This window comes from Struthio camelus, chromosome W, assembly GCF_040807025.1.
Source record: "Struthio camelus isolate bStrCam1 chromosome W, bStrCam1.hap1, whole genome shotgun sequence".
Classification (NCBI taxonomy): domain Eukaryota; kingdom Metazoa; phylum Chordata; class Aves; order Struthioniformes; family Struthionidae; genus Struthio; species Struthio camelus.
In genome coordinates this window covers 17,775,105-17,802,601 of record NC_090981.1, presented here as the reverse complement: position 1 = coordinate 17,802,601, position 27,497 = coordinate 17,775,105, and the positions used below count along the sequence as shown (strand labels likewise).

Sequence of the window (27,497 nt, the reverse complement as noted above, 5' to 3'; positions counted from 1 at the left end):
GCAGCCCTTTCCTGTGGCCTGAATACCATGCCGTCCTTCAAAATGTTGTTGGCAAAGTTTCATTATCTTTAAAGATGGAAAATGAAATAGTGTCTGTTCTCTTCCAAGATCTCTGTCTTGCTCCTTATTGTGATACGATTAAGCTAGTGCCCAAGAAATGTGGTATGTTAATGCACCATTTAATGATCTGTGGGTCATGATTCACGGAGAGGGTGGAGAAAGGGGGGAAACGACCCTCTCTTTGTATATTTCTGCTGATCTGGTGGTGTGCATTTGCCTAGAAAATTAAAACCATCCCTACGCTTAAGATACAAATAGTACGCACTTTGTTATGCACTGACCTAGTTCCTGAAATCTGCCTTCCAAACACTGTAGGAGCCTGCCTGGTTTGAAGTGTCAAAATTCTTCAGGACGCATCTCAAATAAGCTGTGGGCCCGCCTTGGCATGCCTCGCAAGAATTTCTTATAGGTGCTTCGTTGTCCTTTCCTTACAGCGTTACGCTGCTTGTTTTACTGTGTGGAGTATTGTGCAGCAGTGGTTCAGCCATGCACTGTTGCATCCAAGGGAGTATTTAATCAGACAGGTATACATCCTGAGCACAGGAATACTTGAGCTCTGTGATGTAGGTAGCAACGCGTATACCGTCAGCGTAAACAAACGGATAAATCGGCCTAGCCGTAAGGAAACGGTTTTCCCTGTCTGTGGTAGGTGTTGTGTGATCGTGTGTTCAGGAGACTTATTCATTGGAAAAACATGCTAATTTTTAGTGCAAAGATATTGGTACCCACTGCCTTGTTTTAGTAAAAGGTAAGGGGAAACAGGCATGCTTGCATAAAAGCTCCTTCTCCATCCCTTGCTGTCAGTTCAGTCTGTCAGTTGAATCCAGTTTCTCAGGAGAAACTCAGTCTTCTGTCCAGTTTCATTTTTTCCATGTGCATTTTCTTTATTCTGCCTCATGCATCTGAGCTTTTTTCCCCAGACAGTGTCGCAGCTCTACCTTTCAACTTCAGCCCTTACATGAAGCATGCTACTTTGGTCAGAGGAACACTAACAACCAGTCTCTCAAAATAAAAACCTTGAAAGCAGGAAGCTACTTAATCTGCTGCTTATTCTGTCCCATGCTGAAAATATTTCTTTGGAGCTTGCATTCTCTGAAACGTGGGTTTTTCTCGTAATTTTTGTCAGATGCTGATATCTGGGACGTTTTGAATATCGTGGCTATTGACTTAAGCCTTAAGGTGGTGGGTTTGGGAGGGTTTTCTTTTGCTTGTTTGTTTTCCTCTTCACTGGAGGAAAGATTCAAAACTTGAAGTAGTTATGTGTTTCTCTGATATTTATAGCTTCCATTAAGTGATGGGTTTTCTATCTCTCTTGAGATCCCGGAGGCAGGAACAGTCTGCTGCTTCCTTCTGGCAAAATCCTGTGTTACTGTGTTAGATATCTTCAACGCGCACCTCTACTCTATGCAACTATAGTGCCCTTAAAATGAAGGGGGGGAAAAAAAAATACACGCACAGTGTCCTTTCAGTGAATTTGGTAGAAAACTATTATTCAGACTGTATACTAAGACACTTTTTAGCTATTTCTGATACTCTGCAGGCCTTCCGGAATTGCATACTTATTCTTTCCAGTGGCTTTTCATGATTTTGAACCCTAGATGCCCTAGGTTTGCAGAGAACAAAACCGTGCATGTACATTTCAGGCTTTGTAGATAGATTTGTGAACTTTGTGGCAATAAAAATACATTACTTATCTAATTTCACTGGCATCACTTCTCTAATACTGTACCCCAGAGCAGTATAGTAACAATGTTGTGGTTATACGTTAGTGCACTTTAGGAGGTTCATTAATTAAAAAGACAGGCTTTAAGGTATTGCCATCATCGTTACTGAAATGAATCACTTGTGCATCTATAGCCTCTTTTTGCCCTTTGTCAGGGCTAAGTGGATGCACTGTGCTGCTGTGAAATAAAGCACCGGCTTCCTGGAAAACAGTGTTGTATTCTTACTCCTGAGATTACTTTGGTTGCTAAATATTTCACTTGGCGTTTCCAAGGCTGCTATACTCATAATAAGATCATGGAAAGGGCATATCTGAACGTACAGCTTTTTTCTTCTACAAAATAAGATGATAACTGAAGAACTTGAGTATGCAAGGAAACAAAGCGGAATAGTTACATGCCTGTTCCTGATGGCCGGGTTAGGTATCACTGCCTAACAGCCTGGGAACACTTCCATAATAGAACATTGGGAAGATGTGAACATAAGGCAAGGAAAGGTATCTTTGTATCAGCTTCTTCGGTTTTTCTCGTCAGATTTTTGCCTGAAAACATATTTTACCAGAAGGAAGACTTAAGACAACTGGTTGATTTTGTTTTTGTTTTCATGACACTAAGGAGGTGATATTAATCTCTTAAGAAATGGCTATAGGCAAGTTTTTGTTGGTTCTTTAAGTGTCCTGAACTTAATCTCTTATGATCTGAACCAAGCCCCTTTTTTTGAGAAAAGTAGCACTTTCCATGATTGCACCATATTTCTTCCAGAGAGTATCAGTGGGAAGTGCAGCTTGTGTAAGCTGTTTTTTGCACTTCCCAGTGACTAGAGGAATATTTCCTCCCATCCTCCGACATGCTTCCCATGTGCCACAGCCCCGGTCCTCTGCTATGTTTCAGTAACTTCTGCCAAATCCCTGCTACCAGCTGTTTTGCTTCCTAGCAGCAACCTTTCAAGCCTTGTTTCTCCTGTAGCTCTGCACAGAACATACCCATGCTTGCTTTCCTAGGCTGAGCTCATAGGAGCCTGTTATTTTCCTTCTTTTTTTGTGTCTTTGTCCTGTCCATTTTTAACTTGCAAAGTTAATTCTTGGTCTGGGAAGCCTTTGGTCACAATCTGGTGCACTCCCACCTGAGTACGGGCCACCGCCCAGTGCAGTTGGGAAGTGTGAGCGCTTCAGTTTCCTTTGATCTTCCAGTAAAATTACTGCTCTGCAATAAAAGAATAACCTATGGTCTCCTCCTCGCTCTGGGCTTCCTTCTCCAGTTACTTAATTTCTTCTTTGCTGCTTCTGCCCTATTTTGAGGATTTTCACTTTGCCTTTTGTCAAAGGGCTCTTAGGATTTTGCTTTATACTGTGCCACAGATTAAATCCAGATCTTTTTTCAATATATGAAATGGGTATGAAAGACAAAGAAAATGACGCTTTCTAGAGTGGGGAAGCCCATATATTTAAAAAAAAAAAAAACACACACACAGGCAGAAGAGCAATGTATTTTCACTTCAAGCCAGTCCTGTGCATCATCTCTGGTCAAGTGACGATGTTACAGAGGCCAAAAATTAAAGTGGAGCATTTGGAAGTTTCTATTACATGATTTCAAACTAGTTTGTAAAACACTTATCCAAAACTTGTGTTGCTCAACTTAAATTGGCCCATGCTGCTACACTGAATGTTCCTGCCTTAACTTTTTTTTTTTTTCTTTTTTTTTTTTTTTAGAAACTAAGGTATTCTGGAGGTTTGTTGGGGGAAATGGAAGGAGGAGGGGAAAACAGGTTTTGAAGAAGGTTGCATTGAATTTGGTTAGAAGACCAGGGCCCAGTAGAGCAACTTTACAGTGTACAACAATAATGGAAAGAGGTGGGATAAGGTTGATGGGCTATCTTTACTAGTAGACCTGACCCCTATAATGAGGGGACACTGCTGACAAATACTGACTTCCTCCTCTGACTTCCTCACCTCTAGCTCTTTTCCTAGAGAGTGAGATCTGGTGAAGGATGGATCTACCACTATAACTCCTAAGACCTTGAGCGCAATATGAGTACAGAAACATTCAGTATAATAATAAATGCAGAATAAATCACCCTCAATCAACGTGCATAGTAAATGAGGTGTTTGCTGTTGAAGAACTGCTGGGCCAGGTTCAGCCCCACAGTGCTCCACAGGTGTAGGTTCCTGCTCAGAATGACCAAAATAGTCAGGCTCTCTTAACAATAAAATTTGATCAACCTACCACATACAATAAGCCTATTAAAGACTTTTAAAGTTAGAAGGTGACAATTCCACAGAGCTATTGTGGTATTGAATTACATCATTGAGCTGGAAGTTTCAGATGTTTTTTCAGATGTGATGCTATTCAGTGATGCTCCTGTAGAACTAGCCTTAGGGGATACCTTATTAAAAGGGGTAGAGTTAAATAAGCAGCATATTTTTCAACCCTGACCTGTATGTGCTGCTTTTTTTAGCCTAATAGGGCTACTTCAGATTTTTCTTTTAAATTAGTCCACTCATGTCCTGAAATATCTGATTTGATGTCCAAGTAATAAAGTGTTTACAAAAAAAAGTGTAGTATTCTGCAGATATTTATAAATACCTGAATGACAAATAACAGAGTATTATATGATCCTTTATTATGAATGAAACTGGGTTTTTTTTATTATTTACTTATTTTTTGGAATTCCTGAAGATAGGTGTGTCAGTGCTATTTATTTAATGCATTACCAGTTGATGGGGAAAATAGCTTATTTTGGGGGGGAGGAGAGGAATACAAGAATTATGCCAACTTTCTGTTGATGATGTGTCCTGCCATTATCAGCATATTGAAAATGCTACACCCTTCTCATATCTACAGGCTATATAGAGCACAAGTTTTCTGCTTAAATATGGGGAGGTTCCCTAAGTTTGGTGTTAGAGCCCTTGAATTGTTTATTTCCTATCTCTCCTAGGTTTTCAGCAAGAGGGCACCTTCAAAAGCAAAACTCAGTATGAGTCACAGATAAAGGGGGCTACCACAGAAACAGTTCTGCCTAGCAAAAGCTGTTAGTCTTGCAGCCAGCCTTGGACATAGCGCTGAAGCATTTGCAAAATGACCAAATCCAAAACAGCCTTTCTGCATAACATTTTGCTCTTATGGAGGCTAAAGCTGCAGAGTTTTGATGTTTTTGATTTGCCTTAATCTTAGCTTAGTGCTTGGCAGTTTGGAGATTTTTCCCCTCCCTTCCCCCTCCCCCCCCCTCCAAAAAAAAAAAAAAACACCCTACTTTCTGTGTCAGAAGAGAGAAAATGGGTGACCTGAAGATGTCAGCCTGTGGCATTAGGGGCACTTCTCCTTGCCAACAGCTCGAGGCAGAAGTAACTTGGGTATATAGTCCAAGAGGTTTGCAATTTCACCGTCTCTACAGTAGTACGCTTTGTGTTAATGGACAGAGAAGCCAGAGAAGCTGGCTGTTGCCATGTGGCCGAGTATTGGGATACAAATGCTGTGCTGTAAGGACTGATTGACTTTTAACTATTTGTGACATGGAAGGGAGTACAGAGAGTAAAAACTGCTGCTGCTGCTATCTCACTGGATTTTTACTGCGAGTTCTCTGTGATGGAGCTAAGATGTCGTCTTAGAGATGGTTCATAAGACCAATGTGCAACACAAGATAGGCCATAACACGTGCCTTTTAAAGGGCTTGTAAATCATGAAAAGCGAGCCTTTGCTCTTGTAAAGATCTTTGCATATATTTACATCTCAAATTCTTAAACATTGGCGTTTTAAAATAATTATAGTAAGTCTGTCGTCTTCCGACTCTGTTCCTCAAACCTCCAGTTCTGCAGTTCCTGTTGTGGCTCTTACCATGCATAGCTGACACGCATCGTATCAGAGTTCCTGTTTAATTATATTACAGCTATTCTTTATAGATTCTCAGCAGCCTTGAATTTGTAAAGTGCTTTCTAAGCCAGTGATTCTAACAGGTAAACGCTTGCAATGATTTTTCTCCCTTTCATCTTTAGGGTGGCTTGGCTGATCGCTCGAAAATGCCAACTTCGGTAATTCAGGATTTATATCCTGGCACTAAGTAAGGCGACCGGAGGAGCGTGGGTTGTGCAGAAACGCTGCAGCTGTGGAGCGCACTGTGGTAGACCGAGGGAAGGAATGCTTCTCTCCATTTATTTTTGTTTTTCAAATAATTTCTTAGCTACCTGGGTGTACCTTTAATAGAGCTGTAGTTCACCGCACCTGCAGAAAGATACTATCTTCCTTTGTCTTTTCTCCCTCAAACAACTGTGTGACACGGAGTGATTTGTTGGCATGTCATGCTCTGAGAGTGACCTGACATCGAAAGGGAGAGGCTCACGTGGAATTCTTTAAATAGTTTTAAGCTACTTTAGCTCGCTCACTCTCTCTTTTTTTTTTCTCCTCTCCTCAATTGTAAATTCAACTCATAAGTTTCAGAAAATAGTGAGGCTTTAATAATAAGCTGTCTTCAGCAGGTACAGGGTCTTTCTAATTTTTTCTCTTGCTTGCGGTAGGGATGTTTTTTCAATGCAATCTTAACTTTCCTTTGTGTTCTGCTTGACTGATGGCTTCAGGTGGCTATTACTTATAATAAGACACCTCAGATTTCTGAAAAATCTTCTGTAATATCATAAAGGACTAGCTACTTCCTAATTTGTATGTCCCCAAGCCAGAATATTTTAATTTTGCCTAATCCCTTTGACAGGGCTGGATTAGGGTTTTGACTCAAGATTGTTTAGGTTTGGTACAGGGTTACTTTTCCCCTAGAGCGATTTGGGAAATAATTTGGTGCTAGATAGTGATTGTCTCCTAACTTTGCCCAGTTCGATCCTCCTTTGCTGGCTTAATCCTGCATATCATAACCTCTAGTGGAGCGGTGTTGTCCAGCCTTTTGGAGCAGCAGTGCAGAGCTCATCCCCTCGCCCTGTACAGCAGGGGAAAAGCTTAGCAGAGGCTGCCTTCCCGCTGCTTTACTTCCCTCCCTGCATGGGGGTATGAGGTGACACAAAGCTTTGGAGTTTCACTTTGTTAAAAGAAAATGTGACCTCCTAAAACTGCCTGCCTATTTAAAAACTGAAAACGTTTCTCATGGGCGGTGAGCATGGTGACAGCTCAACTCAGGCGAGTACTGTGGAGACTTGTGGCAGGAGCGTATACAATAGTGTCCTCCTGTTCTGTCCTCAGGTTGCCCTAAACACAGGTTAAAGCCTTGTCCCCCTGAAACCCTTGGAGCTGTGCTGCCGACTTTGAAATCAGATTTTTGCAACTCACCCCCCCCGGCCCTTGTTTGAGAGGGAGGTCAGCGTTGTTAGCCTTGCTTTACAGCTGGAAGAGCGAAGGCATGTTACTCGGAGGTGTGTGCTGGTGCATATGGAGGGCTTCAGACCCTCCGGTCTTAAACGAGCAAAGAACAGAAAAACTGTTGGGGCATGTAGGCTAGGGTGATGGGCAGAGGAGAAAAAAGAAATGGACAAAAAGATTAGAGTCAAATGGAGGAACAGACTTGGATAGGATTGAGCAGATGTTAAATCACGAGATTACCCTAGAATGATAGAATTCGAGAGGTGATGTCACTTCAGAGGTTTCAGAAAGACAATTACATAAGCTGTAAGTATTAATCTTTACCTCATTATATGTCTCCGTATATTTGCATAAAACTTGCCTTTTGGGGTGCTTTATCAGTTTTGGGAACTGGAGAACTGATGCTATCAGCAATTAAATTCTCTAAAGAAAGCACATTTGGCTATGCTGAGCAGGGAACTGAAGTAGTATGTCAAGGGAGTGTATTATTTATGATAGGAAATTACTTTTTATGGTTCATAAAGCTTCTCTGAACGTAGGGAGCTTCTAAGCCCAACCCACTCCAGGTAAATTTCTTGAAAGGACATAATAAAACTAATATAAGACTGTTTGCTTGGAATTAACCTTGATTTAAATGTCGCTTGCTCTACTCCAGTTTTTTAAAATACTTACTTCCTAGGCACTAGGGTGGTGGTTGAATAGTAGACCAGTGTTAAAATGGGAAATAAATCCATGCAGGCACATATTCCAAGCAGATTTGCTAGAATATGCATACATACAACATAGATGCATGCACACAGTTTGCATGTGTGTGTATGTGTATATAAAAATCCTACATATAAAAATATATGTAGGATTGCACGTGTTTGTGGTAACAGCTGGGCATTGCTGAATTTGTAAAGAGAAAAAGAAATGCCCGCACAAGAATAGGCGTGCTGATCTACAAAACAGCAAGCAAGAGAGCCTACAGGGCCTGTTCTCCAAGGAAAAATATCAAATGCATACTTTTTTTTGTAATGTCAGAATTAAGCTTTGAAAATGAAATGCCTGTTAAGTTTGTAATGCAAGGAAAGGAAGGTTTGGGGGGGGGGGGGAACCCACTGCAATCTGTGTACTTCAGTGAATAAGGAAATGGGACTTGCATGAGAGAGAGAAGTAAGGGTGCATAAATACTGCTTTTAAAACTATATATTAAAATCTGTCAGCGTTTTTAAAGCACTTTAGGTTACGTGCAGGGTTTTTGTTTTGTTTTTTAAGCTAAACGTGAAGATGGTGCAGATCTGTAAGACGCTATGCCACCAATGCTAGGCCACTCTCAGTAGTGAGTATGAGGAAGAAAAGGTGTTTAAAGTTGCTATGAGAAAAGTAATATGGATAAAACTAACCGTTGGCGGACTGGAGTGGATATAAAAACAGATTTTTGCATGTCCCCAGCCCTAAAGAAATGAAACCTGTAGACACATCTCTCCGGTCAGCATGATTCAATGGCTTTCTTGGTTTCAGACTAAAATGGCAACAAACTGACTGATGTGTGAAGACAGGTACCTTAGCCGATCTAGTGGTTAAAGCCGAACTAAAGGCTGTGGCGTTTCCCCGCAGGCTGGAGCGCTTACATGTTTGTGAAAAAACAAATAGATGTAATCTGTAATCCTTGGCTTGTCTGTTTTGTGAAGCATGCGTTTTGGGTGGTGGGTGGTTTTTTGTTATTTTTGTGGACGGAAGAATCCGCTGAATTTTAGCATCGAGTAAGTAGTTAAGTCTAATCAGTTTTTTCCTATCTAAAAAGATGTATTAAAATGCCAAAGGAAATTCTGAGGTGCATAATACTTGTGTGAAATTACTGCATTGTAACATCTGCAGTAATGTTTTACAAATATGAGGGCGTCTTCATTATCCTTTGAAGACAGTAAGATAGATCTCGTTATACGCAGCTGGTATCGTGCTTCATTTTGCCGAAATGCCATTCTGCAGTATTTTTGTCGCTCTCTGCCTCTGAACTTGACACCAGTGTAAATATTTATTTCTGTTTAGTCTGTTTGATGTAAGCCCTTCTGTTCACGCTATTTGAACTATTTTATTTTTTTATAATGGGAAAAGTGATCGAGCACTTACAGTACCTTAAGTTACATAAAAACTTATGTTCCAGAATTGGTCAGCTCATGTTATTCCTCAGTGGAAAAAGAAAGAAAAATTGTAAAGGGAACGGAAGGATCTTGTTTGGTTTTGGTGTCGCCCTAATTTTTTCTGCAATAAGACGAGATTTGTCCTTTGAAGCTTGTTCTGAAATACGACTCTAAAAGCTGTTTAACCATATCGTCATTTGTTGCTCAACAAAACGTACATCAAAGGATCGCGTTTTACAAGGAACGGCCTTTTAAAATAAGTAAAACTTCCAGTTGCCAGGTCTGCAAAGTCCGTCTGGGTTCAGAGAGCCGAGCTCGGTCCTTTTCCCACACTGGCACAGTAAGTTTTCTGCAAGTAATCCCTTTGCTTCAGCTCATTGGAATTTAGTAAATAATTTGGCCATGCCCAAGAAGGAATAGAATTCAACTCAGACTCTGAGCTATGTTGGCCCTGCAGGCATTGCAGGGGTGAATATCACCAATAACTTGTTTTTCGTGACCAAACTCAGCAGATGCATTTGCGATACGCAAGAGCAGGAATGCTGCGAGAGGCATTAAATGTGGTACGGTACATGCTGTCACTGTCCCCTAGATAGACAAACAACGGAATCTAAATTTTAGATTGTGTTTGGCCAAGTTTACTTGTTTCAGTTTCTTAAACAGAAGTGTCCTATAATTACGCAGTCTCTGATGGCACACACGAGCGGTCTGAAAAGTCTGCAGGGAAACAGAATTGGGAAAGGCACAAAGGTAGATACTTGGGAGTGGGTTTCTTGATACTTTTTTTTTCCCCATAATGATCCCAAAGGGGGAACGTTTAGTGTCTCGGCGAGTGCCCCTTTCCACTTTTTGACTTTTTTTTTCAGTTTTGCAGCTGGCAAACAAAACCCCTTTGTGCTGTGTTTAGTGGGGAAATTTAAGCGCTTGCCCTGTTTCAGGTTTAAAGACACATTAGATTCATAACATGTACATAAAGTTTATTTGAATGTTCAATACAATCTGCTACAATTAACACTTAAAAGCTTGAGAAATGGCTGTTTAAAATAGCCTCGAATGATGTCACAGAGAGACCTAGGGTCACTTCTGAAGCTGTAATGTTTCTATTTTTACATAAAAGCAGCTGGAGCATGAACCAACTATACATTGTTTTTATAAAAATAAGCTTTTTAAGCTTCTGAAAAGCTGTGTCAACTTCCTTCTTTTCAGGAGGGATTTTAACACAGCTCTTGCAAAAGATTTAAGACAAAGGAAGGTGAGGGAATTGCCAGAAGCTTAAAGTGGCAGGATGCCTTAATATCACTCTATATCATCTTCTAGCTACACAGCCTTTGGGGTCCTTTATGGAGGATAACTTAAAAATCAGCTCTTCCTTCCAGGAAGAAGAACCGGTATCATAGGAGGGGACGTTCGTGGATGGCTGTCAAATGCCGGAAATTTGCAGATACCTTTAGGGGAATGGGATAGAGATAAGAAATTATTGCAATAGAGAAGAATAAAAAGCAGAAGCAGGGAGGGCTCCGGAGAAGCATGCTGTGGGTGGCAGTTACCTGAGAGGATGGTTTCCATTTGTTTTCTGTCTTTGTTTTGAGGTGGTTGGGGGCATTCGGGCAGGCATTGAAGAGGGCATTATGGAGCGAACACTAAAGAGATTAGGAGCAGCACAGCCTTCTGTTTTCCAAAACTGCTTCTAATGTACCATTTCCAGGCATCTGAAGTAGAAGGGTAAGGAGATGCCAGGAGGCTCTCTGTAGGGCAACTGTAAATGACAGCCTGTCTTTCACTAATTCCAGGTTAGACAACTTGGATTATGCCTTTTAAGAAGTGAGACGTTTCACTTTGATTCATTCCTTTTTGTCCTAAATTATTTTGATAAGGTATGTAGCTGTCTTTGGTGTAAAATAATAAAGATATCAAGAAGGAAGGACGTAGCCCTAAGTGGCTGTTCAGTGCAGCGGTTGTGGAAGGCTATTATATAGCCTGTGCCCATGGATTGATTTTGGGGCACTTCATATGCCGAACCTCTCAGCATCTCAGTGCAACTCTCGTGCAGAGTCGTATGTGGAGATGAGGCATAGAGATCATGCAGGACACCTGGAGAGGATGAAGTTGATGAAGTTCAAGGCAAATTCTGTGCCTTGATCACAGAAGCGTGCTTTTTCAGAGTGACATAGTCTGACACTATGGCATAGGGATCTCCCAAAATCTGATAAGAGCAGAATTTGGCAGGTGCTATGTTGGTGAACCTCCTGTTCAAAACCAGCTTGTTGTAGTGCCATAGCTGCAGGAGTCCACTGGAGACCGATGTGTTGGTAGAAAAGTACCTGATGTTCAGGCTATGAAACATAAGGCATTATTGTGGTGGTTGGGTTTTTTTACGGTGTTTCGGGGAGGAGAGGGTAGTATTCCTTTTAGCTTTTTTCTTTCTAATTCAGGAACCGCAGTTGTTTTCCTACCGCTGACTTATGATTCAGTGTTGTGTCCACAGCTCTAGTTAATGGAAAAATGGAGTTGTGTGCTTATCTTTTTAGGTATTGTATGATTTCATTTTCTGATGAATACAAGGAAAAATATTTACTATAAATAATCTACACTTATGACTATGCACTTAGTTTGCAAGTTCCCAGACTTTGGCTCTGTAGAATCTGTTCTGTTTGGTTTATTGCTTTTTCTCCTCCTCATTCTCCGACTTCTTTAGTGTAAATCTGTGGCCCGTCGTCGCTGTTGGCTGTGTCTTGTTTATGCTATAAGCTGACTACGTTCATTACAAAAAACTGGAGGAGGCTGAGAGCGCTCTGTGGTGCTTGAAGTATTGCAATGCTGAGCTTCCCTTGTTCTGCTGACTACTACAGAACCAGGTTTTCCTATTCCCTGTTGTTGTTGTTGTGGGTTTTGGGGTTTTTTTTGAGAAGCTCCTGAATATAGGTGTCTCCCAGCAACACCGGTAGATGTGACATACTAGGAAAGCCAGCAACAATTTTATGGAATCCTTCAATGGCTCCAACCTTAGATTTGCCAATATTAGACAGAGAGGACGTTGCCAAAAAGTGTGCAAACAGGAGACGCTTACGCAGTACTAGAAATCCTGCCATTACAGGAATTCGTTTATTAGATTATAGATTAGCTACAACCCTTGAGTTCATAATTTGTTAAAGCTTACTGCTAAACCAATGAAAACATGAAACTTGTGGAACAGAAAATGAAGTTAGTTCATTTTCTGGACTTGATGATAGTTGAGGTTTTCTTTTCAGTGATGCTGAAGTTTTTGCTGGAGACCTCAGACTATTGCTGTTGAAACTGAATCAGTTTCTGCTGGCGGCACAGGGAAGAATTCGTTTGTATTCCACCGCCTCATTACTTGCAGGCTGTATGGGGGAAAATGTTGGTCGGTAATAACTCGATGACTGCTGCCATAACTGGTATGGAATCATGACTGATTTACTTATTTCTTTGGATGCCCTGGATCCCCTTCGTTAGTTTAGAGTTCAATTCTGAAGTTAGACAAAAAGTAAGTAAAGTATGAAGGAAGTAAAGAAAGCAAGTCTAGTTTGAGGATGCATCTTCCCGGACAGATTAGCTCTTTAAAGCTAATGAAATAAGTATATTCATGTAGACAATTGTCATGAGTCTCCATTGTGATCACTTGAGATGCGTCCCCTGATAATTGGTGTACCGGCTGCATTTTTGTACTTTTGCCGAGTTAGTCACGTAGCACACTACACAACTATAGCATGGTGCTTTTTCCCATAATTTCTCTACATTTGTTAGTGCCACAGTCCAATTCCAGTTAAAAATTGGAGCAAGGAACTGCTCATGAAGCAGTAATTGCGGAGAGGCACGTACCCTTTTGAAAAGCAAGCAGTGGTGGCAGTGAATGCTTCACGGTGTGGTGCCTCATGTAAGGAGTGCTTGCTATATTTTGTAGAAGACCTGTAAAACAAGGAGTGGTATAGCCTTGTCAAAGAAACGGAGAAGAAGCTAGAAAGGCTTTCTGAACACTATGAGCAGCCAAGAGCGCCTTTGAAAACGAAAATTTGCTGCTGTGGTGGTGGTGTTTTTTTAATGGCAAGTTCTGAATAATAAATATACCTGAGATTTTGTCCGTAACAAAACTTGTATATTTTCTTACTGCAGCAAAGAGCTTTCGCTGTGGATTTTCCCCAAGGCTGTATTCAGAAGTATGAATTTTAACAAATAAACTAGGAATATGGGACAGTCTCTCTCTCAACAAAATTTAAATACTTAATGATTGTTTATACTGAAGACTTGTGGAACTGTGGCGTGCCTCAGCTAGACTGTGCAAAAGTGCCTGTACATGCTTGAAATCAGTATTTTCCATTTGATACGAGGCTGAATAAGGCAACAAGGATTTCTTCATTTTGCCAGAGGAAAGCAGAGCAGTCCATGATAGGACTTCCTTTATTATGCTCAGTGTTGAGCTGAGCTAGGTAGGAATCCTGTGCTTGACTAAACGTGCTCCAGCACAAGGGCTGTGCTCTGTGTTTCTCCTAGGCCCGTGGATTTGCAGTGGCACACTGTTCTGCTGTCCCTTTGCCCCATGCTTCTACTGTGGATTTGGTAATTAGCTCCCTGATCAGCTTCACTCTCATCTTTTTTTTTTTTTTTTTTTTTTTTTTTTTTTGAGATCTGCCACACTTCAGGTGAGAAGGCATCTGTGGGCACAGGCCTCTGTGCGGCAGCTCACACCGAGGGACGCTGGAACAGGCATCAGTGCTTACTGTGGTTGGGACTTTTTTTTTTTTTTTTTTTTTCCAGAGAAATAAACTCTCACATAGTTGTGCTAGTGTCAGATGCTATTCTGAATATGTCAAAAGCTGAGCAGACCACTGTTTTAAGTCCGAGTGCAGCTGTTGGTATAAACACTTCTCTTAAGAGTTGCTAGTATCCTCCGGAGGTTCCTCCAGCTGCTGGTATCCTCCAGAGGAGGCTCTGTCCCTATTACACGTGGGCTCAGCATCCAGCCAGCCCTAAAGTACCTACCAGACCATCCCTTGTTAAATCATCTTGGATTTATAATAATGCCATTGCTTTCACGTGCACTGATGGGATTATCTTTTAAATGTGTGACTATTTTTCATGGTATAGGTGGAATATGGGAGGGTGTTCCTGCTCCCATTCTATAGTTTGTAACTCCTTTTTTTTGCTTTGACTTTACAAGACCAAGCGAAGACAGACTAGACCCTAATGTAATGTCTTGTGGGATGTATTTGTTCCAGTGACTTACCTAAATGAACTGGAGGAACACTTTTCCAAAGATAACAGTCAAATTTGGGAATTTCACAGAAGTCCTGATAGGAGCAGAAGGTGGGATGGGTGCTGCAGCAAACTTGCGATTCTTTGTTTATGAATGCTTCTCCCTGCTATTGAAATGGGGTACCCAAGGCTGTGAGCCAGCACTTGCACACCAGTGAGGGAAGTGGTCAGGATGCCTTTGGAGTAGCAAGGAGAATGCAGAGATAATGATGAGTTAGTACAGGTGGGAAATAACATAGCAAGGAAATACAAATAGGGAGGATTGCCAGGAAGTCAGCAGTCAGGCATGTGTCTCGTGATACTGACACACATGAACTGTTTCCCTTTCCAGAAGGATTTGTACAGAAAAAGAAGTCTCTTCGTTCAGAGCAAGTTGATTTTGTTGTAAAATTTCTGTGCACAGGCCCTGAGAAGTTTTCTAATGGTATACTGTACTTCTTACCAGGTGAATACTTTGGTTTTTCATTGCACGTGCATATGTACAAGTAAGCTGCTGTTACTTGGGTGAAATGCTTTCAGGCTTGCAAGATGGCATGCACAAAGGTATTTTTAAAACCGATGAACGTGCTGTGTCTGTGGATGTTGACTCCTGAGGATATTATTATCAAGTGTTGTAGCTTTGTTTTTGCCCCCAGCGCAAGAACTAGAGCTTCCACCCATGAATTCTGCCACTAACAAATGCCAGCGCTGTAACTCAGAGGATGCGTCTTCTCTCAGCAAGGGAGTTCATCCGAGTTGCTTGTAAAAGGTTTACTGAAAATACCACGTGTGCCATTATTTGTTGGCATAGTCAAGGATGAATCACAATGTACGATACTAAATTGCTGCTTGGGGGTGTGTATTGGAATGGTTTAGCGCTATTACCCTCAGAGCGGTAGATGTTTTAACTAGCTGTTCCAGAGGATGTTAGACGTATTAAGTGATTGGTTTTGTATTATGAGTATGACTGAGGATCCTATGTCAGGCAGCAGCTATTACTGATATCCTGCTTGGAGGTAGTATTTCACTTTATTTCTGCTTTTGCTCCACTTGTCTGTCGTGGAGTTTGGTATGTGGAGATATTTCTGATTTAGATTGTGTTATAGAGAGTGTGGTGCATATATGAGAGTTCAGAAGGCTTATATATATGTTTCCATGTAGATGTAAGTGTGTGCAGACACCTGCACACACAGGATGCAACAAACCTGTTTCAGCTCTCCAGCTAGCTATTACATGATTTGCAAGCATAAAATATAACTTCTTAACAAAAGAACGTCAATGCGCAGCATATTTAAGGATGCCTGAAGCTTTTGTTTGTGTTTTAGTTGGGGGTGGCATTTATTTTGGTTGAATACAAGGAGTTTCATGTTGTAAGTCTTGACACGTTTCCTCTAGAGAGCTGTGACTCTCATCATGCCAGTTGACCTCTGAAATATTTCCTGTGTTCCTTTCAGAAAAGGTCAGCGAGTAAAAAGACAGCGAGCTTAACATGATGCAGTTCTCAGCGTGTTGCTGTCAGGACTTTTGGAAGTAATTGTTTTTAAGAGGGTACTAAATATTTCCAGAAAGCTTGCAGTGGGATGTCTCTGCATTATTTGTTTACTTTGTCTTTTTTAACATTCTGACTTTGAGCACTGCATGCGTGTCCTGGCGATGTCAATGCTAGCCCACTCTTGCTCCATGTTCTTCTTGGCCACCATCCAAAGTGAGAGACTCAGAGGGTGGAAGAGACCTGGATGCCAACTATTGCAATGCCCCCATGCAAAGCAGGGCCAGCGATGGCAACCTGCTCGAGGTCACACCCAGGAGATGGTTCTCTCCATCCAATTGGTTATCTGTAAGGCGAGAGGCTCAGCAGTTTCTTTGGGTTGCTGTGCCAGTGTTTGACCACCTTTGTAATGAAGAATTTTTTTAGCCTAATGAGAATTTTCCATGTTGCAACTTGAGGCTGTTGCTTCTGATCCTATTGCTGTGCACCTCCGAGAAGAGTCTTGTTCTGTGCCCTCTTGGTGTAGGTGGCTGAATACCACAATAAGACCCCAAGCAGGTCTCTCCTTCTTAAGGCTGCACAAACCCACTTCTTTCAGCATCCCCCTGTACATCAGGTGCCGCAGAGCTGTTGGACCTCACCAGTGTCCCAGCTGTGGATTCACTCTGAAAGTTGCAGTGATGAATGCTGTGCTCCCAGCTGTTTGGGCTAGTGAAATGCACTTCTTCCACGTAACACAACTTAGGCGTTAGAAGTTATGCTGCTCAGCAACTGTATGAAAAGATTACATCTTGAAGGCTGAGTTATGACTATTGCTGAGCGATCGCAAACCAGTATCACAGACTTATTCCTTGTGTCATTGGCAGGGTGTGATGCAACTGAACTATCAGAACTGTGTAGTCTGTCTAAAGACATTGAAACGGTACGGTTGCAATAGTTTTAGGTGATTATTTTGTGTTCTTTTTAATTATGTTAAATGGGCCTTAATCGCCAAAAGTAATGAACTGTTGCTGATGAAAAGAAAAGTTTAAGTTTAGTTAGTGGCAGAAATGTGTTTGCCAAATTGAGTTACGAATGTCATCTTAAAATTGTGCTAATGCGAATCTTGTAAAAGACGGTAGTTACTAGCTATACCAAGAAATTCAGTCTGATGCGTTACATGTCTTAAAGCTGGTTTAAGCCTCTAGAATTGGACAAGTTCCCTTTAATGTGTGAGCTGAACACATTTCTTAAAAGACCGATTGTCTCTTAGTCATTTGACCTAATCTGGCAAATTTTCCTGTTTATTTAGAAAACATAGGCTACAATTGCCAGTTTTGTCATGTGATGACTAACACCATCATAATATAATGGAATATTGTGTAAACACATCCAAAAAACACACACTTGAAAAGGCTGAAGAAGGTGGTGATATGCCGAATTTGCTAAAAACAAAGGAACTGTTTGACATAACAGCAATACACAATCCAGTGTGAGGTCTTCATTTATAAAATGGATTAATTTGCTGAAAAGTTGTGCTTAAAATTAGGCTGAAAGATCTGATGAAAAAAGCTCTCCTGCCATTTTAGGTTTTTATTTGCTCCTGACTTATGTCTTTATATAAATACAAACAGAGCCGCTAATTCCTTTGCTTAGGAGTTCAGAAGGCTATCAGATGTGCTTATCGGGTTTTTTTGCCACTTGTCAGAAAGTAAATGCAAAGTGATAATGCCTAAAGGCTAAATCCATTGTACATTTGATACTCTGTTTATTAGATTCTGTGAGTAATTGTAACTGCTTAAATTATTTAAAACTTTTCTCTTTTCAGTCCTTTTCAAACCTAACTTTTCTTTAGCTAGAGGAGTCTGGCAGCATCTTGAATCTGCAGAAAACTTGACGACGGCTAAATGTGCTGCTGGCCTACTAATTTCTGTTGCTAAAGAACTGGCCTGAAAACCTGTTCTGATTTCCTCTTGCTTCTATTCTGATGAAACTGTATTTAGTAAGATCTGCAGGAAAGGACTCCTTTCAATCAAGACTTTGGCAATATCTAGCAGATTGCTTAAATGTAACTGACTCAAAAATCACTTAGGAAAGGTAGTGGCTTTGGTGTTTTGCAGCCAGCCAGTGGAGATGACAGAGCTGGCCTGAACATCGCTGTGTTGGACTTGACTCCCACTCATTACTGGTTTGGAATAAGATTATCACTGAAATATGATGATTTGGAGGCAGTGGTTGGCATTTTATCTTGCATATTATCTTAATTGTGCTTCTTTATATGCTGCTTCTGTATGGTGGACCTCTTGAGATAATGCATTTGACCCTTTAAGTGCTAGTTCTTCATCCTTGCTGCTTTGCGGAGAAAGTGATCTACTGCAATTCAGTGTAGTCAGCATTGCTTTTCCTGTAGGAATACTTCGCGACTGAAAAGTTAAGTTATATCTGAAAACTGAACATATGCTACTGCCTGATTGGAATTGTAACATGACAGTGGATGGTGTCTCTTTAATATATATAGATAGATAGATATTTTAAAAATGTGTGCGTATGTAAATATATGTTTGTTATGTGTATGTATGTACAAATAAAAACGCAGATTTTTAGGATCTTTGTTTAGGGAGAAAAGCATGGAGACATGCATCCTAAAGGCACAATGCACAAAAGATAAATAAAAAGGACAGCCTCTAGCAGCCTCTCTGTGTGGGCTTCAGTAGAAGGTGCTCCGAGGCCATTTCAGCTGGTTTTTGGTGCGGCAGTAGTAGTTCAGACCGTGGCTTGTAGGCAGAGGTAGATCCCACGCCTCACTGCTGAACGTGACGCTGTGAGGATAGGTAAGGCTGTGCAGGGTACGTTATGTTGGTGGCAACAGCTGCCCTGAGCATGTCAGACTCTTTTTGGGAGCAGAGCAGCATGTACGTAGGAGGACACAAAGCCACTTCTACAGGGTGATCTGATACTTCTTATTCTAGGCAAGTACCCAACTCTTCCTGTGTATGAACACGTGTAGGATCAGTCGGGTGGCCCTGCGCAGGCACTCCGTTGCTTTTGCTGTCAGTGCTTTCTCTCAAGAGCAGTTAAGAAGGGCAGGAAAGATCAAAGAAGGAAGAAAAAATCAAGGGTGTTCTTTCACTTTTGGTTTCCCTTCTAAGGGTGCAAATTCTCCATCTTGAAATGACTGACTATCTTGTCTTTGATTAAATCCTTTTCTTAGTTTTACTTCTTACTCAGATTTATCTTTGGCTAGCACTGCTTTTGAAGTTTCATCTGAGGTCTTGAATACAAAGCTAGCAAACAGCTCTGATTCAACAGGGGTGTATATCATTGAAAGCTTTAATAGATCACTGTATCTTCAGGGAGAAGCTATGAAATACATATCTTGATTGGTGTGGAAGATCCCAGAGAGTGAATTAACAGATTAAAACAGCTTGTTTTTTGCATTGGGTTAGCATAACCCAGCACTGGAAGCACAGAAATCCTCAACACCAAAAAGTGTTGCCATTTGAGGGCTATTTGTGAGGGAAGGTCAAAAAACACAATAGCTCTGAGGCTCCACCTAAATCTGATAGTTCCTATTTCAAAAAAGAGATTAGCAAATTGCATACTTCCCTATCGCTGTTCTGATAGCCCGTGCGTGGGTTTATGAGCAGAGTAGCTCCTCACCCTGAAAGCAAATGCACTAGACAGCTACAAAAGAGAACAGGAGCATATCCTTTGTTTGGATTTGTCTCACCTATCAGGAGAGTGGCGGTTGTAATAGGATATTTTTTGAGGAGAGTTTGCAATTTGGAATTTTTTTTCATATGGCAGATGCATTATATCTCTAAATCATAGTGTGGCAGAGGATTAGAACATGTGGTTAAGGATCCAATTTATTAGGATTCATTACATTCAAATTACCCTGCTGTTGTTTAAAAGGCAGGCTTGCAAAGAGCTATAGTGGAGAGTAAATTGCTGCTTCCTGTATTAAAGGATATCATTATACTGACTGAGAGGGCAGCAACTGAGCAGCCTGAAAAACTGACCCTCCTGTTTTGGAGACGGTTTTAAAAGCTGTGCAACTTTCTAATGTTCGTGACTTCATGGTCATCCTCCTGTTCCATGAAGAGCAAACCTTTTGGAGGTAATAAATGTATGTGGTCATTCTCTGACCACAGAAACTCATTCTGTGAAGGAGCCCTTTATGGCGTCCAGCTGGATCATTCATGTCTCTGTGCACCGGGAGTAGTTTCCCAGGAGGGAGTTAGCCAGTAAATTTATTAAGTCCTGAACCAGGCTTCAAAGAGGAATTATATGTTCTTGAGCTACCCTCTTGCTGAGAGTGATGATAAGCCTGTTTTATGAGTAAACATTTAAGAGAAGGGGAAAAACTACTTTTTGTCTTAGTTAAGCTCCTGAGCCTAGTGAGCACTGCTGACTCGAAGAAGTCATGCCAGGTAAATGTGACCTGTGTAAGCCTCACGCTGTTGCGATACCGAAATCTAAAATGTAATAGCGGGGATACCTTGACTTCCACAGTCTGTGTTCCTTTTAAGGGCTGATTAACTTTTTAAAAATAGGCTTACCAAGGATTAAAGGAGAGACTGATACAAGACTAGAAAATGAATCTCAGGAAGTTGACTTTTTACTGTGCTTCAGATTAGATGCCAAAGCGTGAGGGTTTTTTCCTGATTATATATCAAGGCTGCTTGATGTTAAAATACAATAGATGTTTCTCATCCTTTTATTCAAAAAGGAAAATTGTAAAGCACAAGGATTGTGCCTCGGTAAATGGCGCTCTTCAGCTTTTCTGCATGTGTGCCTTTGTGGCAAGCTTACAAATTTCGTACTGAAATGTCTTAACAGAGAAGCCAAAATAACAGATTGTCATGAAGAATAATAGAGAGAGTCCTGCAGAGTAAGCAGAAATGATGACAGGTATGGACCAGAGTTCCTCTTCAACAGATAATTAGATAGAAAGACAAAGAACTGTCAAAAAATGGAAGATGTGTCATCACTGTACATAATGTATGTATTTATGATTTTGTATGTGGATCACTTGGTATTGATTTGGATCTGCCTGGAGACCTGGTGTGCTGGATCAGACCAAAGCAGATCAGCATGCTGTTTCCTTTCCAACTTAGTTTCCTGTACCCTACTCTTTCTTCCAAACAGAGGTAAATATTAAATTAAGCAAGAATGCCTGCGTGCACCATATATAAATGAATACATATAGAGATGTGCCAAACCCAAATTTATATGGAAGCACGCTCAATGAAAAATTCCACAGTTGTATTTCCAAGGTTTCGAGAAATGTTGGAAAGTTAATCGACAAGTAAGTCTTATCCTTGTCTTGTTTTAGTTTGATTATGTTAATAAATAATCAGAAATATTCTCCTAGATAAAAAAGCAACCAAACCACTGCGTTAGCTTTGACCATTATATTATTCTTCTTAAAACTAACTTTCCATATTTGTGACTTAAATACCAAAGCCTTGTTTTTTAATGCAAGACGCAGCTCCAGTCTGTCCCTGACACTAATTTGTTGCTAGCAGAGACATGGTCCGTTCTCTCTCTTCCGCGGACTCATGTCGGTGGATGTTCTGCTGCTTTGTTTCTTACAGTTTACTTGAAATTACTCCAGTCTTAAGATATAAAAAGCCGGGACAACCAATAGCTGGGTAAAGAGCATTGCTGTGAGGGGAAAAGAGATGACAGCTTTTCTTGTGTGTAAAGTGGAGATGCAATGAAATGATAGGTGACAGGGAAAAACTGACATATGGGGGAATTTTGATGAGGAAGCATTGTTTTCCGAAACCGAACATGTTTGCAATATGAGCATAACTTAGGCTCTTTGAATTTCTTCTGTTTCTACTCTGGATCACTGTATGCTTAGAAATCACGTTCCTGATCTGCACCCACAATACCGTTTTCTTCTGAGAGCTGGCAAGGGCCTTTGTAGAGCTGAGATAGAGGCTTCTGCAATTAAAATTACTGCTTGTGGAGCAAGGGAGCAGATCCTTTGAAGTGGTGTGCTTCAGTTGTATTTCAGTCAGACTGGGATTTAGGATGTGTACCTAGCTGTTATCTTCCAAAAATCTAGTGTAGATTAAGCAGAGCATGCTTTTCTGCCAGCTAAACTGGTAGAGTTAAAGCTAGAGGAACAGGTTACATACATCATGCCAGAGGTTTTGACTTGGAGATTTCTTTGCGTTTGGTCCCCTAGGTACATAGGTTACTACTTGCAGTGACTTTCTGTGATATCTTTGTATGTTTTTCTCTACGTTTGACCTCACTTTTGATTTCTACTTTTAACAGTTTCCAGAAAAATAATTATTAGCCTGCTAGGATCTAAGTGACATCATCTGAATCTTCTGTGATACGTTTGAGACCTGGAGAAATTTCAACCCCTCCCCGCCCCATATATACAGGCAGATAGATGAACATGACTAGCTTAGCTCTGTTGCCCCCACTGTGGAAAGGCTTAAGCTAGAGAAGTGCAGCCCAGCCTGTACAGAGCTTTGAGGTGGTCAGAAAAGATCATTTCTCTGCAAACCAAAAATAAAAAAAGGAATTAAAAAAAAAAAAGCATTGGTCTGGAACTATCAGTGGCAATTATTTGTTTAAAGAAACACATTTCCATTTTGAGTTTCTAACAGTAAGTAGCTTTTCAAATGATGAAAGATGTTTTTCAATAAAATGCTTGAGAGTTTAACTGGTAGGTTGAGTACATGGTATAATTAGATTAATTTTTTAAACCTTATCAAAAGTTTCAAGAACTTAGAGGGTTAAAATTGCTTCCAGGCGATGCAAATCTTGGTGGCTTTCTGAATCCTGATCTTAAACTTCAAAAGAGACACTAGCCTGTGTGGGTGCAAAAGACCATTCACAGCTTAAGAATAGAAGAGACATCAATTCTTCCCTGCATTACTATAGTAACTGGAATGTGATACGGTTTCAGGGCAGCTACCGTAACGTGCGCAAAGCACAGCTTCTGAGATGGGTCCTCAGAATGCCTCCACTGCTCGCCAACCTTTCTCACACAAACTTGCTTCCCCTCTGCTTCTGATTACAGATGGCTTAGTCCCTTTGTAGGGTAAAGATTACCTGCTGGGTGATACCTTTGGATTCCAAATTCTTTAGAATTTGCGGAGGGAACAAACCGAGGAAAGCCATTAAATATTTTTATATTCCACTTCCAGGCTATAACAAGATAATAACAAGAAAGACAACAGATATTAAACAAGTTAGCTAATCATAAGGTGGTTTTCATTATTATTTTTCCTCCCTCCCAAGAAAGCATCCACAAGAAAACACAGATACAGGAAATCAGGATCTCATCGTAGTTGGGTTGTCTGAGTTAGGACTTCAGCGTTCTGCCAGAAATATCTCCCTTGCCTTAAAACAAGCCTTCAGGTAACATACCTACAGCTGAGTATTTATACTAAGTCCTTTGTGCCAGCATCCTATACATGAAAAGCTGTTGTGTAGATCACCTTCATAGTCAGATCTCATTAATGGACTGATTAGTGGTATTTATATTCTAAGGTTAATTATTTATAGTACGGTCCCAAATGGAGTTTGGGGCAGCTAAAGCCTGACTGGAATCGATTTCGGTTGCTACGAGAGTTTGGGTGCTTCTGGGAGCTTTATGATTCATCAGCTTGGGCACACGACTTGGCATTAGAAACAAGCACAGAATAGGCACAGACAGTATATTGAGGGAAATGAGCATAACTGGGCTATTAATTTCTTTTAAAATGAAAGATGAATGTGCTGCTTCTGTGATCCTCTCAGATTAAAAATACTAAATTTATTGAAGAATCAATCTGTGTGTCAGTTCTTACTGTTTATAGAATAATGGTAATGCATGTATTCTTACAGGTGCGGGACCTCAGAAAATAATAAGAAAACTTCAGGATAAAATCCTAGCAAAATGTTTCTGGCGTCATCTAAAAGTTTTGTAGCCTTTCAAAGCATGCTCCCCGACTCCTCTCTCCTGTGGTACATCCTCCTAAAATAGGTGACATTTTACTATGCTTGCCATGTCAATTCACCCAACCTAGTCAGTCTTTTTAGCTCTCTGAATGAGGCTACTATGCCTTCACTAAGAAGTAGCACATCTTAATAAGAGCAGTTTTGTAGTGCAAAACAATTGGTGTCGAGGAACCAAGATGCATGTTAGGTGCATTTTGGGGTTTACTTGAGACTGGCTTGTCTGGTCCTTTGGCCTCAATATCCACTACCAGCTGGTGTGCATTGGCTAGGAGAGTGACTCTGGTTCAGCTTCATCTGAAAGAAATCCAGTTTATGCACTCCAAGCTTACCCTGAAATTCAAATTGAAGCATGGTAAATGGAGACGGGCAAAGTTGCTTCAAAAGCGTGTTCCTGAGCCAAGCTAAAAACGTAATGTAAATGCAAACGAAGTGCTCCTGCAGCAAAGAAGCAGCACTTTATTTGCTTTTAGCATGAGCTGCGTTGGGATCTAGATTTAGCAGAGCATTAAATTTAGTCCTGTTGCTTCAAGGCATCAGTGGGCACGTGCCAGGGTGTAGCTGGCTGATGGCCTCTGTGAAGAAACTTGCTGAAGAATCAGGGTTTGATGGTGGTTCACTTCAACTAGTGGTTACTGGTTCACTAGCTGATGATTAGAGGAGAATCGTTTCCAGGCATTCACGAAAATCAGCACTTTAATCCTGTTACTGATAGGCCAATATTCTTAGCAACAAGTATAGAAGGAAAATAGGCTGAGTTGCCCAAAGAAAGGTTTAGGTTCTTGCAGGGGGTGGACTTTGAGACTGTCTGCAGTTTCAGTCTGAATCAAAACCCCAGCATTTCAAAGCTATTAAAAACAACAATTCATGGCTTTATTATTATCAAATGACTCTGACTTTGTATTATTCTCAAAAATGCAATATAAACTAAACGTCTACAAAATTGAAGCAATTGTGAAAGTGTTCTGATGGCTGTGGCATGGGACTCTCGAGATTCCTGCCCCTGTAGAACAAGGACTGTGACACAGACAAACTGTCTCAGCATTTTACAATATTACATTGTGTAAATACAGTAACTGTGTATTTAAAGTAACCATTACAGGTAGAGACTCTGTGAATCCTAAACACTTTGGATTTGCAGTTCTCACCCAGGGTAGGCATAAAGGTCCCTCCCCTCAAGTTAGTCACATATGCATGATACAAGCTAGTAAACCATTACTTGAGAGAGACTGCTGTATGTATAAGTGAGTTTGACTTCCAGATTGAAATGTTAATGCATTGGAACACAGTAATAGATTCTGTTGCAGCTATTCACGTCTTCATGAAACATATTAATGCTTTCTGGTTTTGAGACATCCAGACTAATTTCCATAAACACTTTCTCCTTGAAAGCCCTCAAACTCCATGAAAATGGTTTTTATATGGTCAGTTTATTTAGTTCTTTTCAAACTTGTAGAGAATCCACTAATGGTTTTGACATAGGACAGGTCACTTTGTTTTGCTCTCTCTAGGTGAGTGGTTTTGCCTTCCCCACCCCACCCCTTGGCTGTTAAATATTGATGCAATAAGGTACTGAAGCCTCCTGAAACTGTCTTTATCAATATGGAAAAGATACAGGAAAGGACTAAAATGTTTTATGCTTGCTGGCTAAGGCCCATGATATATTCTCATAGCTGTGGGCTCTGATTCATCAAGACTCATCTGTAGCTGTGTTTTAACAGTAGTGAGTCTGCTCCTGAGGCATGTACCTTCCTGTCTAAGTCTGGGTGGTCTTAAGATCTTATTGCAAGCTAGAAATTGAGATCTCTCTAAAAATGAGACTGAGCAGACGTTAGGACAATGGGAAGCTTTTGACTGAGCTTACGTGGCTTCTCAACTCTTACACTGTATTTTGTTTCACCTACCTTAAGTTGAAGTACTCTTATTGTGCTCCATGGCTCTTCTCACCTTTTAAACACAAGGCGCTGGCCTGCAGTGGCCACAGGCTGCATGCGTCACTCTGCTCAAGGTTGCTGGCTCTGGCCTAGGAGATGACGATAGAGGTTTTCCATTTTACTCCTTTAGATGCAATGTTCGGCTGGAGGCAGGCAGCCAAGGCAGCTTTTATTAGAGGAAGTCCTTTCTGCCTCTAATTTCTTATTTGCCTGTTATTACATTACGTTAATAAAAATTGAAGCCACGACTCTGAGAAAGGGAAGACTGAGGTTAAGTTATTCTTGCATTATGTCTCACAGCACAAGAACCGGAGCATCTTTAGGATGTAATGTGGCATCCTGCCTTAATATCCCACTACACCCCTGCAAGTCACACACTACAACCATGCAAAGTGTTCGTTATCTGTGTGCATACAGGCTCCAGGAATAATGTGGTTTTGACTAAATCTGGTCAAACGAGAGGGATTGTTCTGCACACCCCAGTGAAGAACATCCCTAGAAATAGGGACATTAGATCCCTTGGTGCCGTAGCAAGGTGACCCAAATTCTGTAAGTGAGCAGTTTCATATGCTCCACTAGTGCTCTTTGATTCTTGTTTCAGATAATCAAGCCTCAAATTTGATTTATCACATCAGGTTTAAATGCAAGTACTGATGGAAGTTACTGTATGAAACATTGCAGATACTGTTTAATAAACAGTGGTATGTACTAAGGTTATTTATGAATATTTGGTCCAAATGTTAGGAGTGATCTCAGTGCTGGTCTAATAGTCTGCTCTCGATCCTCCAAATAAAAACTAAGTATGGTATTACTAATGTCTCAGTTCACCTGAAAATATGGCCGCTGCCTTTCAGTTCTATGAAAATATCCTACGGTGTACAAAATATTGTAGTGTTAGCAGTTAACTTTTATATTTACGATGCATACTGGTTTTGTCTTTTTAAATGAACCTCAATCAGATGGTTTCTTTACCTTCCTTTCAGAAAAGACGACGGCGGATTGACCGAAGCATGATTGGAGAGCCAACAAACTTTGTCCACACAGCTCATGTAGGATCAGGAGACCTGTTCAGTGGAATGAATTCGGTAAGTGTGAGTGGATGAAGAATATTCCATCTTAAACAGGATCCAGGAACACTTTATATGAATGCTGTGGCTGGAGCAATTAGTTGAAGGCATGATTCTCCGCTGAGTTCATAAGCATTTCTGTAGAGCTTAAGAACAACCTGTCAGTGTCTTAAGTCGAAATCTTAAGATTTCGACTTTCAAGATTATGGAATATCATATAAAAAAAATTCCTGTATGTATTGACAATATGTTGTATGCGCTGTATAAACTGTATAGGCTATGTGTAGAGTACTTCAAAAAAAAAAAAAAAATCAGATAGCATTTGTGAACTAAAACAGAGTATTTTTCAAAGTATGCTGGAGTATTTCAGAATGAAAATCTCTTTAAAATATAATTCAGATTAGATTTTTTTATCTTAACTATTTTTAAAGCGTTTTTAGTGTGGTTTATATAAAACTCTGTACCTTTTCTTAGTTTATGGTTCATACCAATATCTCTGTTTGTCCTTGTTGAGGTTTCCTACGCTCTGTTAACTCTATTTGTGACGTGAATTATTTCCAGAGCAAGCAATGTTGATGTCGCAGGCAGAGTTTTTTGGCTTCCTGTAG

The 27,497-nt window shown here is 40.6% G+C and overlaps 1 protein-coding gene across 17 annotated transcripts in view; it reads left to right on the top strand.

The window, feature by feature from the left end:
- Positions 1–27,497, top strand: part of LOC138060849 (CDC42 small effector protein 2) — an 86,584-nt gene that overhangs the window by 52,494 nt on the left and 6,593 nt on the right. For all 17 annotated transcript variants that reach the window (XM_068924801.1, XM_068924787.1, XM_068924795.1 and 14 more), the window contains one exon: positions 26,806–26,907. In XM_068924801.1, the coding sequence (XP_068780902.1) occupies positions 26,806–26,907 (102 nt within the window). The remainder of the gene's footprint in view (positions 1–26,805; positions 26,908–27,497) is intronic.